General features: G+C 44.7%; 1 protein-coding gene across 4 annotated transcripts in view; it reads left to right on the top strand.

Annotated features, from left to right (window-relative positions):
- TRAPPC9 (trafficking protein particle complex subunit 9) overlaps positions 1 to 15,103 on the top strand; it is a 490,667-nt gene that overhangs the window by 145,743 nt on the left and 329,821 nt on the right. For 2 of the 4 annotated variants that reach the window (XM_057735068.1, XM_057735069.1), the window contains 2 exons: positions 3,867 to 3,911; positions 13,909 to 14,033. In XM_057735068.1, coding sequence (XP_057591051.1) covers positions 3,867 to 3,911; positions 13,909 to 14,033 — 170 coding nt within the window. The remainder of the gene's footprint in view (positions 1 to 3,866; positions 3,912 to 13,908; positions 14,034 to 15,103) is intronic. The other 2 variants (XM_057735071.1, XM_057735070.1) reach the window with 1 other exon arrangement.

Here is a 15,103-nt window from a genome sequence, read left to right as displayed (position 1 = left end):
TGACCTTGTGGTTTTCACTGGCTTTTCCCAGATAACTAAGGATGTTGCCCAGTGAAAAAACAAAATATTTTAATAGACACCTCACAAAAGTGTATATCCAAACAATCAATAAGCAAATGAAAGGTGTGCAGCATCATTAGTTACCTGTTTTGCAGCTTTATTGAGATAATTCACATAGAACATTGTGTAGGTTTAAAGTGTGTTGTATTGATTTGATACTTTGTGTATTGCAAAGTAATTATCACTGTAGCGTAGCCAACACTGGCATCACATCACTTAATTACTGTTGCTTTTTTTGTGGTGAGAACATTTAAGATCTGCTCTAGGTAGCAACTCTCAAGAATATAATATGATACTGTTAGCTGTAATCACAGGCTGTGCACTAGGTCCCCAGGACATGTTCATCTTCTGCCTGAGAGTTTGTACCCTTGGACCAGCATCTCCCCGTTTTGCCTGCCTCTCTGCCCCTGGTAACCACCACTGTCTGTTTCCACAGGCACGGCTTTTTTTAGATTCCACATGTAAGTGATATCATACAGCATTTGTCTTTCTCTGATTTCACTTAGTGTAATGCCCTCAGGGTCTGTCGATGTTGTTGCAAATGGCAGGATTTCCTTCCTCCTCATTGATGTGTTCACCTGTAGAGGTGTGCTTAGGTTGTTTCCTCATCCTGGCTATTGTGAATTATGCTGCAGTAAATATGGGGTGCAGATATCTCTTTGAGATCCTTTTTTTAATTTCCTTTGGGTATGTACTCAGAAGTGGGGCTGCCAAATCATATGGTAGTTCTATTTTTTATTTTCTGAGCAACCGCCACACTGTTCTCCACCGCGGCTGCGCCAGTTTACACCCCCATCGGCAGTGCATGAGGGTGCGCTTGTTTCTTTGTCTCCTCGTCGTTGCCAACGCTTACCTATTGTCTTTTTGAGAACAGCCATTCCAGCAGGTGTGAGGTGACGTCTTGTTGTGGTTTTGCTTTGCATTTCCCTGATGATGAGTGATGTTGAGCACCTTTTCATGTAGCTTTTGGCCATCTGCATGTTGTCTTTGGAAAAGTATCTTACTTAGTTCCTGTGCCCATTTTGAAATCAGATTTTTTTTATTGGGTTGTATGAATTCTTTATACACATGATATTAATCCCTTATCAAATAGATGATTTACAAATATTTTCTCCCATTCTGTAGATTTGCTTTTCTGTTGATTGTTTCTTTGGCTGTGCAGAATTGTTTTAGTTTGATGTAGTTCCACTTGTATTGTTTTTGTCGCTCATGCTTTTGGTGTCAGATCCAAAAAATTGTTTCCAAGGTCAGTGTCAAGGAGCTTTTCTCCTGTGTTTTCTTTCTTTCTGTCTTTCTGTCTTTTTCACAAATTTATTTATTTTATTTTTGGCTGTATTGGGTCTTGGTTGCTGAGCGTGGGCTTTTGCTAGTTGTGGTGAGCAGGGGCTACTCTTTGTTATGGTGGCTGGGCTTCTCATTACAGTGGCTTCTCTTCTAGAGCACGGGCTCTAGGTGTGTGGGCTTCAGTAGTTGTGGCATGTGGGCTCAGTAGTGGTGGCTTGTGGGCTATAGAGCGCAGGCTCAGTAGTTGTGGTGCATGGGCTTAGTTGCTCCGCAGAATGTGGGATCTTCCTGGACCAGGGCTTGAACCCTCGTCCCGTACATTGCAGGCGGATTCTTAACCACTGCACCACCAGGGAAGCCCTCTCCTATGCTTTCTTATAGGAGTTTCTCAGTTTCGGATCCTATATTTAAGTCTTCATTCTATGGAGTTTATTTTTTGTAAATGATTTATGATAGGGGTCCAGTTTTATTTTTCTGCATGTGGTTATCTAGTTTTCTCAGCACCATTTAAGAGGCTGCCTTTCCCCAGTGAATATTCTTGGCTCTCTTGTCAAATATTAGTTGACAAGAAAGTTTATTTATGGGCTCTCTATTTTCCATTGGTCTCTGTGTCTATATTTTTATGCTGTTTTGATGGTTTTGATTACTATATACTATTTTGATTACTATATAATCAGAATATAATTTGAAATCAGGAAGTATGATACCTCCAGCTTTGTCCTTTGTCTTAGGATTGCTTTGGGTATTGGGGTCTTTTGTGGCTCCCTACGAATTTTAGGATTGCTTTTACTATTTCTGTGAAAAGTGCCATTGGAATTTTGATGGGGATCGCATTGACTCTATAGATGGCTTTGGGTAATATGGACATTTTAACAATATTCTTATCCACAAACAAGATATCTCTCCATTTTTGTTTCTTCTTCCGTTTCTTTCATCAGAGTCTTACAGTTTTTAGTGTTCAGATCTTTCATTTCCTTGGTTAAATTTTTAACAATTTTATGTTTTTGATGCTATTGTAAATGGGATTTTCTTTTTTTTTTAAATTAATTAATTAATTATATCAGCTGTGTTGGGTCTTTTTTGCTGTGCGCCAGGTTTCTTTTTTAGTTGCGGTGAGTGGGAGCTACTCTTCATTTTGGTGTGCGGGCTCCTCATTGCCGTGGCTTCTCTTGTTGCGGAGCACAGGCTCTAGGTCGTGGGCTTCAGTAGTTGCAGCACATGGGCTCAATAGTTGTGGCTTATGGGCTCTAAAGCACAGGCTCAATAGTTGTGGCATACAGGCTTAGTTGCTCTGTGGCATGTGGGATCTTCCTGGAGCAGAGATCGAACCCATGTCCCCCTGCGTTGGCAGGTGGATTCTTAACCACTGCGCCACCTAGGAAGCCCCCTGTAAATGGGATTTTCTTTATTTTTTCAGATTGTTTTTTTGTTGGTGTGTAGGAAAGCAACGGATTTCCGTATGTTAATGTTATGTCCTGCAACTTTACTGAATTTTTGGATCAGATATTGTTTTTTTGGTTGAGTTTAGGATTCTATATAAGATCATATTATCTGCAAATAAAGATAATTTTACTTCTTCCTCTATGATTTGGATACCTTTTTATATCTTTTTCTTTCCTGATTGCTCTGGCTAGGATTTCCAGTACTATGTTGAATAAGAATGGTGAGAGTGGGCACCCTTGTCTTGTTCGTGTTCTTAGAGGTAAAGTTTTCAGCCTTTCACCAGTTGAGTATATTAGCTGTGGGCTTGTCATATGTGGCCTTTATTTTGTTGAGGTGTGTTCCTTCAACACCCAATTAGTTGAGGGTTTTTATTATGAAAAGATTTTGAATTTTGTCACATGCTTTTTCTGCATCTATTGAGATGATCATATGATTTTTATCCTTCATTCTGTTAATATGTGTGTATCACATTTATTGATTGGCTATGTTGAACCATTCTTGCATCCCAGGGATAAATCCCACTTGATCATGGTGTATGATGCTTTTTAATGTATGGTTGAAATTTGATGTGCTAATATTTTGTTGAGGAATTTTGCACCTGTATTCACCAGGGATGTTGATGTGTAGTTTCCTTGTCTGGCTTTGGTATTGGGGTAATGCTAGCCTGGGAAAATAAGTTTTGGAGTGTTCCCTCTTCCTTAGTTTTTGGACGAGTTTGAGAAGGATTGGCATTAATTTCTAAATGTTTGGTAGAATTCACCAGTAAAACCATTTTAGTTCCTGTTTTAATCTATAGTTTTTGAGCTAATTTTGTGTGTGTATATATTAAGTACTCATATAAGTATTTGAATGGGAGTGGATATTATAGAATATTTGAAGTTATGTCATACAGTTTTAAGTTATGGAAATGTAACTAATTACTAGTATTCTGTTCTAATCAGGTAACAGAACTTAAATAATTTCTTTCTTTCTGGGTTTTTATAATGCAATGTGTAGTTAAGTAAAGTAAGCAATTATGGCGTGTACTTTTCCCTCTCCCCTAACACATATTTATGGAGTGTCTGTTTTATTCCATGTAGAGGCATACCTTGGAGATACTGTGGGTTCAGTTCCAGACAACCACAGTGAGTCACATGGTCTTTTTGTTTTCCAGTGCTTATTAAAGTTTTTTACACTATAGTCTATTAAGTGTGCAATAGCATTGTCTGAAAAAAAAAATGCACATACCTTAAAAATACTTCATTGCTAAAAAAATGCCTAAACATCTATAATAATATTAAATATCACTGATCACAGATCACTGCAACAAATACAATAATCAAAAAGTCTGAAATACTGTGAGAACTACAGAAATGTGAGACAGAGACATGAAGTGAGCAGATGCTGTTGGAAAAATGACACTGATAGACTTGCTTGACACAGGGTTGCCACAAACCTTCAATTTGTAAAAAGTGCAGTATCTGGGAGGTGCAGTGAAACGAGGCTTGTCTGTACTGTACTGCTCTTGGGATTGTCCTGAGGAGTAAAATGAGACGCAGTCTGTGCTCTCGAGGAGCTTAGTGTCCAGTGCAGTGCTGTCCATCAGAACTCTGCGATGGGGAACTTCCTGTTCTGAGCTGTCTGGTAGGGTGACCATCGGTCATGTGTAGCTTGGATCACTTGTGATGTGGATGGTGCATCTGAGGATCTCAAGTATTATTTGATTTTAATTACTTTAAAGGCCACTATCTTGCGGCCACTCAGACCACACAAGTCTAGTGGGAGAGACGGGCAATTTAATAATTGATGAAATAAATGAAATAAATAAAATTTTCACAAATAAATGAAAAAAGACAACTTTGTTAAATGCCAGGTAGGAGAGGTACATGTTACTGTGACTGTATCACAGGGAGTGGGGGAAGCCTTGTCTTCGGAGGTAAAATTTACAGAATGAGAAGGACCTAAGAGGGTGAAAGCGAAAGGGGTGGGGAAATTAGTTTTTCATGCACGTGTAAAAACTGTGGCAGAAACCAAGTTCTGGGAACTTAGTTTTTGAGAAGTGTGTATGTGTGTGTGTGTGTGTGTGAGAGAGAGAGAGATTCTAACAGTTATTCGTTAAGAGAGTTTACCCCATTAGTATTAGCAACTAATTAGTTGGAGAGGAAAGGTTTTGGGGGATGATGCTGGGGCGAACTTTTTCTTTTGATAATTCCTAAAATTAATGTCCTGACTTGAAACTTCAGCTTTGTGATTTCTGTGGCTTGGCTAACTCTTTAGTGAAGAAATAATGAGCTTCCTAGTTTTTTAGGGATGTGCAGTGCTTGAGAACTGCTGTGAAGAGGGCTCAGACATTCAGACTGTACTTTGAATTTCTTGTTTCTAAAAGAACAAGCACGTGTCATCATTTGGCTTGGAACCACCACTCTCCCTTTGTTATCGTGGAAAAGGCATCCTATTTCCAATTTTGAATTGGCAGTACTCTGATTTTGTTTTCCTGATTTTATCCTAAAATAATATATGCTAACAGAGCTATTCCTGTGGCTTTCTTTGGAGAATTGATGTTCATTTATTGTATTTCTCTTTAAGTAGAAATGGAATAATACGTGTAAACAAGATATAAAAGATGTGTAAGACCCAGAGTGGAAGCATGAGAGCAGCATTTATTAGCACTGCTGAGACCGTTCCTGTTGATCCATGATCAGTCTTTCCCGAGGTTGGGGGCAGGGGTTGGCAGGGCCAGGGCTTTGCTTCCATGTCCAGTGTTCCTTTAAGCAAATTGGTTCTGGACAGACAAAGGGAACATGTCTGGGATTGGAACACATGTTCTCATGTCTCTTTTTAAAAAGTAATTTTTTAATTGAAGTATAGTGTTTACAGTGTTGTTAATTTCTGCTGCTCAGCAAGGTGCTTCAGTTATACATCTGTGTGTATATTGTTATACCCTTTTCCATTGTGGCTTATCACAGGATATTGATTATATAGTTCTGTGTGCTGTACAGTGTGTTCCTCAAGTGTCCTAATCCTTCACTTCCTTTGAAGATTTCCAAAGAAAAGAGGTGGCACTCTCAGGCTCCCATTTCAGGGCTCTGTCACTAGGGGTCCCTGAGGTCCTTTGGCCGAGTGTCACCTGCTTCAGTTTCACTTGCTTCTTTTTTTCTTAACCGTCTTTAGAGGGGCAGGAACTCAGTAATGTCCTGAAGCTAAGAGGACCATCACGTGGTTTAAAAGTCCACTGTAGTCGGCTTCCCGTGTGGCCAGTGACTCAAATGGTGCTGCTTTTCAGCAAAGGTGACCAGCAGCAGCAGGCTCCCCAACACCGTCTCGCTGGAAACCGGCTCTCATAGCACGTTGTACACCTTGTCTGCTGTGAAAAGGTATGGCTTTCATGCTTCGCTGTGGAGGTGACAGCAGGACGTTACTGCAGGAGAGTATTCCTCGTATGCACAGCAGTGTGGAACTAGACCTTTCGTTTCTTCTCCTACTGGGACACCAGAAGGAGATCCTACTCTCAGATTTTAGGACTGCAGCTTCAGAGGCCTTTGTGATACTGCTTCATTCATAGCAGAGGCTTCTGGCAGAACTCCATTCTTCTTTATGGCTGAGCAGTATTCCACTGTGCGTATATGTGCCATGTCTTCTTTATGCGTTTGTCTGCTGATGGGCACTTGGGTTGCTTCCATGTCTTGGCTGTGGTAAGTAGCGCTGCTTAAGCACATCAGGGGGGTGTGTATCTTTTTGAATTAGTGTTTTCATGTTGTCCGGATTTATACCCAGGGAGTGGAATTGCTGGATCATATGGTAGCTCTATTTTTAGTGTTTTGAGGAACCGCGTACTGTTTTCCACAGTGACTACACCAATTTACACTCCCAGCAACGGCGTATGAGGGTTCCTTTCCTCGTTGAGCTCCTTTAGTGAGGATGTATTGGTGCTAGGTTTTTTCAGCTTTTGTTCTGAAATGTCTTTATGTCACCAGTATTTCTGACAGGAAGTTCTGCTGTATATATAATTCTAGATTAGCAGTTAAACTTTCTTAAACACTTTGAAGACTAATTCTTACTGTCTGATGGCTTCCACTGATGTTGGAAAGTTAGCTGTTTGTGTACATGTTGGTCCTTTGGATACAATATCCATTTTCTTTTTCCCTGAGGTATTTATATTCAAAGAAGGTTACACTACACTACACTATTTATATTCAAAGAAGGTTACTTTCAGTGGGTGAATTGTATCATTTTTTTTGAAGTGTGCAATTTAGTGATTTTTAGTATATTCAGAGTTGTGCAATCAGCCAAGGTGAAAACATTTTGTTCATCCCCAAAGGAAACCCCAAACCCGTTAGGAGTCATTCACCATTCTCCCCTCCTCCAGCCTCTGGCAAATAGAAATCTACTTTCTGTCTCTCTGGGTTTACCTATTCTGAGCGTTGCATATAAGTGGAATCATGTAAGCTGTGGCCTTTTGTGTCTGGCTTCTTCCCTTTGGTGTGATGTTTCAGGGTCATCAGTGTTGCAGCCTGTGTCAGCCCTCATTCCTTTCCGTGGCTGAGTAATATCCTATTGTATGGGCAGACTGTTTTTGTTTATGCATTCGTTGGTTGATAGGTCTTTGAATTGTTTCCACGCTGGCTGCCATGATTAATGCTGTTATGAGCATCTGCGTACAAGTTTTTCTGTGGACACGTCCCTGTATGTTTTTAAAAAGATCTTTTCCTTATTTTTCGGTATTCTACAGGTTTACTGTGTCATTTCTAGGTTTGTGTTTCTTTCTATTGGTCCTGTTGCGCTTTCTTGTGCTTTCTGAATTTGAGGATTCATATTTTTCCATTATTCAGCCAGTCTCTCTTCAGATACCAGCTTTCCCCACTTTACTCTCACCTGCTTCCCTGACTCCTGTTCCCCGTGTGGCCTCTGATGTTCCTTTTACATTCCTCCTCTTCTCCATGTGCCGCATTCTAGATAGGGAATTGGAAAAAACAGGAGCGGAAACTAACTTTTTGTTTTTGCCTAATTTTCTGTTTGGCTCTTTAATGAGTGTTTAAATTATCCAATTTATTTTTCACTTTGTGAGGTGATATTTGGGGAGTTCCCTGGCTGTCCAGTGGTTAGGACTCAGCGCTTTCACTGCTGTGGCCCCGGTTCAATCCCTGATCAAGGAACTAAGATCCCCCAAGCTGCACGATGCTGCCAACAACAAAACAAAACAAAACAAAAAAACACACAAAAGAGGTGATATTTTGTTCTTAAGTTGCCTGCTCATTTTTTGATCGGCTCTTCTTCCTTATTTATTCCTTCGAATTCCCTTTTATTGTTTGCAAACATATTAACAGCTCATTAATAACTTTCTTGGAAAATCAAATATACACATAGCATATAACCCAACCATCTTATTCCTGGATATTTAACCAGAAGTGACAGCATATGTCCATACAATGGCTTGTACGCAGTTGTGCAGAGCAGCTTTGTTTGTAATAATCAAAAACCAGAAGCAACATGAGTGTTCATCAGTAGGTGAGTGGATACACAAATTGTGTCATATCCACTCACTGGAATGCTGTTCAGCAGTAGAAAGGAGTGAACTATTGATAGGTGCAATAACGTGGAGTGATTCCAAGATGAGTGTGCTGAGGGAGAGAAGCCTGCAGAAGAGTGCGTTAATGCATAACAGGTATGATGCGTTAACTTCTGGGAAACACACACTCACCTGTAGCGCCAGCAGAGGGTACCTGGCCGGGAGGGTGGCAGTGAGGGCGTGTGAGGATGCACAGGGAATCCGGCAGTAGGTGGATGTGTTCACCAGCTCAGTTGTGCTGCTTGTTTCAGGCCTGTCAGAACTCCCCCAGTTGTACACTTGAAATGTCTGCAGTTTATGAGATGCTAATTGTGTCTCAGTAATGATGATAAAAGGAGAAGCCCTGGTACAGGGCGAGGGCGCCCAGAATGAATGCGTGGAGGAGGAAGAGGTTGCAGACATCCCGGGAGCCCGGTCGTGGGGCGAGAGCAGTGAGGGACCAGTGGGGCCCCTCAGGAGGGCCTCCTTGCCCCCTGCTCTAGCGGGAGGAAAGGCCAGGGGGTGGAGGGAGGACTATTGCCGTTTGAATGGTGTATAAAGACCCTGTTTCTACATGAATTACTTTCTCTTCCTAAGCCTATCCCGGAGTTTCTGAATGAATGAACGCACCACTTTCTCTATGGAAATTGAGGATGAGTATTGCCTAATTTCTGAGCCAAATGCTTCTCCTGCTTTGGTTTTCTTGAGGATATTTTATGATAACCAGATGGGCTTTTTGGCACCCATGGACTTTATGAATAATTGAAAAAGCGTCTTCAGAATATATTCTACCTGGAACAGCGTACCCTGACAAACTCCCACTGGGAAATGGTTGTCCCCTTTGGCCTTTGTAAATATATTTTATTCTGGTTTAGTTTATTTCATACACTTGTCACCAGCGAGGAAAATATGTATTCAGCCTTCAGTATTAGTGTCTGTTTTGAAAGTGCACAAAAATGGACACGTTTCTTGAGTGGCACCCTCACTGGAGACGGATGCTAAACCATCGTGAGGACCCTCATGGCAGGTTTCGTGGGATGGCGCCCTGCAGAGCAGCCTGGCTGGGGCAGCTTCATGGAAGCTCACGTTAGGGCTGAAATGCGTCGTGTGTCCCAATTCTGTTGGGTCGTGGCTTTTAGTTACGGCTGTGCCTCTGATGAACTCCCGAGTTACTTAAGTAACTCAGCTTCCTCATCTGTAGGACTGATAAGATCATGCCCACCTCGTGGGGCGTGAGGAGCAGTTAGAGGACATGTCCTGCATGCCCAGTGCTGTGCTGAGCACACAGTAAGCACTCAGCCACCAGCCCTGCGCAGTCGCAGAGTTTTATTGTGACTGTGCTTTTTCTCCCCGCTGCACATCCCACTTTCAGCTGTCATTTCTCCCACTTGTCACCGTGGTTGTGATACAGCTGACTTTGAGAGACAGGTTCTATTTTAGCCTTTAAAATTGTATCTCTGAATTGCCCACAGAGATGCTCTTAACAGAAAAATGGAGCTCTGTAAACGGTAACTATGAGATTCTGTCTAAAAGCTCAGTTTGATTCATGATGGTCTAGCAGCTCGTCCCATTCTTAAATACCCTGTCCTCACAAATCCACTCAACTCTGCGGTCTTCCTGCGAGGCCGCCTTCGTCTGTTTGTAACTTTTTTTGTCTTGTCTTCCTGTTAATTGTCATCCCAATCTGTTCTCTGTTCTATTCGCGGTAGCCTGTGTTGGCAGGAAAATTGGCCAAAATGGTTGAACAGAATTTCCTCCCCTCCCCCTGCCCAGCTGGGAGTGGCCCCCTCCTTGCTCACTCGGTTGGCTCCATCCAGCCTCTTGCCACCCTCTGCTGCCACCCCCTTCTCTCCAGCCCCCTCCTCATGTGGGTGAAGGGCTCCTCTTCCAACCTCCCAAAGGCTGACTTCTGTCTCCCACTTGAGCTGGTGATCTTCTGTCTCCATTCATAATTTATACATAGCTTGTCTTTTCCATTCTTGATTGGATTGGAGGGCAGAATTCTTTAGTCTTTGAAGAAGCGGGAGAGTAGCTTTTTTAGTATATGTTTTTTTCTGAGCTTGAAGATTACAGGTTTCTAAGGTTTCTTTGAGGACTTTGTCAGAAATGGAGGCAAATTTCAAATGTAATTTCTAGCCTTTTTGGCTAAGTGCCCACGTCCTAGATCTGTCCAGTTCCAAGACATTGCAGATTGGTACTTTTCACTGATTCCCTTGAGTTGGTCCACATTTTAGAGTCAGAAAAACCGAGGTCTCAGGGTTGTGTGACTTGCTCAGACTCTCAGTGTGATGGGAAGGATGGCTGCAGGAAGGCCCTAACCTGTATCTTTAGAACATACAATTCAAAGGAAGATCCACCGCACCTGCCCCACCCTTTGTGGATCAAATCTCAGAAACGCTTTTTGAGCCCCTGCTGGATGAGCCACTGTTGACGGGACGTTCCCATCTCTCACCACGGCTGGACTAGGGCCATCCCCGATCCCGCCAGAACCACCTGGGGTGGAGAAGGAGGACAGACTAACCCACTGCTCAGGACATTTCCCTATAGCCCGGTGCCTCTGGACCCCTGCAGAAAGGCGGTGTTGAGCCTTGTTACGTGAGTGAAACAGGATTGGTATTTCCAAGGCAAGGAGGCATCGCGGTCCTTGGGGAGCTGGCAGCATTTGTGTCATCTGCTAATGACGGACGCTTTCCATAGGGGAGAGTGGAGGACACTGTACCCCAGGCCACGCGTGGGGGAGCGAGGGATGGCATTTACCGTCTGCTGGGCACCTGCCTGAGCTCAGTGGGGGATGACCTAGGGGCTCACCTACAGGCCCCACTTGACCTCGTTTCTAGAGTAGGATGCTGAAGAGTGTGGAGTTTGTGTTTTGCAAATGTCTGTGTTTGTAATACTAGTTCCCTCACAGCAGACACTGTGGTGTACTGGAGAGGTTTTATAGATGATGCCTGTGGTGCTTGGAGAATGAGAAAAGGGAGAGAAATAACTCATTTAAACCTCACAGCTTTGGATTGACTTTTGCAAATAGGTGTTTGCACAGAGATACCTGATGAAATTTCAGTTAACTGTGAATTGAGTTGATTATTGAATGTGACTTTGGGATGATGGAATTTTCACTAACCGTGGCCTATAAACTACTAAATTTGACCCTATGACTTATTCATTTATTTGACATGTACTGTGGGTTTATGATTTTCTAGAGCTTGTGCCAGCTACTGTTGGGGGGGGGGGTGTGCGATAGTGAAATTGATAAAAATTTTGTCCTCAAGGAGTGTATAGTCATGTAAGAAATCTAGGACATGCATATAAATTGTTGTAGAAACATTAGCTGTTTTTGCTGACTGTTTGCCAGGTACCAGGTCTTGTGACAAACACTTTATATGCCCTGGCCCCACCAGGGCCGTGCCTCCTGGCCTGTCTTCCTAGATACAGGGCCACCCACCTGTAGTGAGCGTGGGTCTCAGTGTAGATGGGTGCTGGGACTCAGAGGAAGGAGTATTTCCAGCCAGGGTGGCTAGCGGAGGCATGATGAACTGGGGATTTTAGGGTCCACAGAGGTGGTTGTCAGAGGTGCACAAAGGTGAGAAGACACAGGACAGAGCAGGGGCGACAGGGAATGTGTTTTGGCAGAAGAATCGCCTGAATCTGATGGCAGGTACTGACCTGATTCAGAGCTGGGCTCTGCTCCCCGGGAGGCTGCTTTATTTCCAGTCTACCCTTCACTTGGTGTGTCATCCTTGAGGTCTCACTCGAGGCTTCCTGGGCTTACCATCCATTCTTTATAGGGGATGCAGAATGTCACTGCCACCCAGCCTGGTCCTGTGAGTGTGAACAGCTCTGCTCAGCTTCTCAGCCTGTTGGTCAGTTCTTCAGGGAGCTCCAGGCACTTCTGGGAAGTTGAGTGCCAGGCCCGTGCCCCTGTGTTTCCTCCTGCTGCCGAACCGTGGCCCTGCAGGGCTTCCCCTCCTCACTGGCCCTCCAGCGTCTTGTCTGCGACCTTGAGTTGTTCTCAGCGGCTGGGCTGGTCTGAGTGGTTTACCTGCTGTTATCAGAAGTCGGCGTGCCTGAGCTGCATTTGGTGCCTGTTCAGTGTGCGCTGCTTGTGGGTTGGGGATGTGTACTCACCTGCTTGCCTGTTGGGTGACGTGTTAGCACCTGGTTTACTTGTGAGTGAGTTTTGGTGTTGCTCTCTGCTGCTCTGTTGACTTTCTGTTGGGATTCTGAGGGATTCATAAACTGTCCTCTAGCCACCATCTGGAATTGTATTTTGGGTTTGCTTTTTCTCTGCTTAGTGCAGTTTACTTAAAAATTAACTTCTCATGGTGCTGTTCCTAACAAATGTTTCTTCAAAATTGACGGACACCTCCATGTAATTTAGAAATGGCCCTAGTTGATAATTGAGTCAGTTTCTTTTGGGGTGCAGAAGATACTTACCTACACTGTTGTCAGCAGTTTTTGTGGTCTGAAAATGAGAGTTGGTGCATTTTCCTTCAACCTCATGTAGTTGTTGTGCTGTGCACAGGGCCCTTGAGTAACACGGGGTGTCCTGGGGGTGGGGTGACCTCATTTACATTTCCGTGGACGGAAACGAGCCAGAGCAGCAAGGGGGCAGCTAGGAGGCCTCATCCTTAGTCCTGGAGGGGGTGATGGTGACCCAGACCAGGATGGTGGCCTTCCTTGAAAGCCATTTCTGGAAATACTCCCCTCCCAATAAATTTATTTATTTATTTATTTATTGGCTGCTTTTTGGGTCTTTGCTGCTGTGTGCGGGCTTTTCTCTAGATGCGACAAGTGGGGGCTACTCTTCATCGTGGTGCACGGGCTTCTCATTGCGGTGGCATCTCTTGTTGTGGAGCACGGGCTCTAGGCACATGGGCTCAGTAGTTGTGGCGCACAGGCTTATGTGGGATCTTCTGGGACCAGGGATTGAACCCGTGTCCCCTGCATTGGCAGGTGGATTCTTAACCACTGCGCCGCCAGGGAAGTCCCATTTCTGGAAGTACTTTGAGAGTTGACGAGGATTCCTGTTGGATTGGATGCGGGGTGTGAAGTAAAGGACTTAAGGATGAGCCCTGGATTAGACCGACAGGTAACGCTGCCAATTAAGAAAAGGAACAGGTGGCAGTGAGTGCCCTACAGAGGTTTACATACGGTCCTGTGACACAGTAGTGGCTTCCTGAAATTGGAAGAGGAGGTGGCTTTTAGACTAAGTTCAGGTGGCACGGTGAAGCCAGCTATGGGAACGGGGGCTGGGGAGCAGCTCGTACAAAGGCCGAAGGTAAAGGCAGCTTGGCATCGTCCGAGCACAGGAAGCCGGGGGCCGGTGCAGGTGGCAGGGCCCTGTGGCTGTGCCTCCTGACAGGCGGTAGGCATCTGGCTTCGCTCAGAAGTGGTACGTCCTCAACGTTGATCTATAGCAGGTGTGAGTGTACGTTCATGGGCGACTCACCAGGCAGTTGTAATTAACACGAGATAGAGAAGTGCGGACAAACCAGAGCACTGCTCCAGTTACTAGTGATTTTTGAATAAAATCTCCCACATTAAAAAAAAAATCCGGTTAATAACTCCTTACTTACAATTTTATTCTTGTCTTTCAGATGGCATCAGTGTGAGTGGCTTTCCGCTGTGCAGCCCCTTCCGCCAGGTCGTGAGGCCCCGGGTGGAGAGCAAGCCTGTGAACCCAGCTGAGGGCAGCCGGCCTGGGGACCCGGGCCACGTGAAGGTGAGTCGGCCCCCACAGGGCAGCCTGCCACGGGCTTGGCGCTCTGAGTTTCTGCGGAGCCTTTTGGAGGCAAAGTTTTGAGTGTTTTTCAGAAAGAAAAGGAAGCGTGTATTTGATAACGGATCTGTGTTTGTGGAAAGCTGTTCCTCAGCGTTTCTCCTTCTTTGTGAGGTGCAGGAAGCAGTTAGACTGAAGCTTGAGTGCCTCGTGTGGCGGTGCTGCTGCCTCCTGTTTCCTGAAGCTTTGGGAGTTTGTGGGTTGAGTTGAGGACAGTACGGATGGAAGTAGAACGTTGCCTGCCTTTTTCTTGTTCATTTGAAAAATTTATCTAATGCATAATTATTCTCAGTTCAGATGTTTATCCCATAAACTTTTCTTAATCCTTAGGCAACTCCTTAAGCAGCAAGGGAGCCAGAATGAATATACAGGTAAGAAGTGAGTGTTAGTGCGAAGGTGCCTTGGGACTGGAGCGTGAACAGAGATGAGCTGTCTCCGCAGAGCACGAGGAGGGTTGGGGCTGAGCTCTGAGTTGTCGATGGGTTGTCAGCATCTGGAAAGCTCAGGTTGGATGCGCCTGCCCGGGGAGAGTGTGTAGAGCGAGGGGATGGAAGGTCTCAGCAGCTGTGACTGGGGAGCAGGCAGCACAGTCACCTGAAATGACTTCAAGTAGGCAGACGTTTGGGCCCAGGATTTCAGGGCAGTGCGTGTATTCTTGACGTTTAACGGGCACTGACTGATTAGACCCATCAGAAGAGCTTGGCCAAACAGGCTGTGAGTCAGTGGGACCACAAATTGTGAGCCATTGGGGCTGCTCTTGACGAAAACAAGATGACGGTGAGAGGACCTGGATGCCTTCTGGTGGGAGGGAATGCCCCGACCTGGGTTGACAGAGGCCGCGTCGCTGGATTGAAACGCTGAAGAGCTGGGTTCAGGGAGAGAGTCTCCACGTAGGGCCCTGTGGGAAAGAGGAAGGTGGTGTCTCTGGGAGTCCCTGCCACTCAGATGCTCACACGGAAGCTTGGTGACTGGGTGTTGGGGCTCTCGTGTTGGCCAGGGGCCCTGGGATGTGG

Source organism: Hippopotamus amphibius, chromosome 5 (genome assembly GCF_030028045.1).
Source record: "Hippopotamus amphibius kiboko isolate mHipAmp2 chromosome 5, mHipAmp2.hap2, whole genome shotgun sequence".
Taxonomy (NCBI): domain Eukaryota; kingdom Metazoa; phylum Chordata; class Mammalia; order Artiodactyla; family Hippopotamidae; genus Hippopotamus; species Hippopotamus amphibius.
Note: the sequence above shows the minus strand (reverse complement) of the source record. Positions and strands in the feature narration are given on the sequence as shown.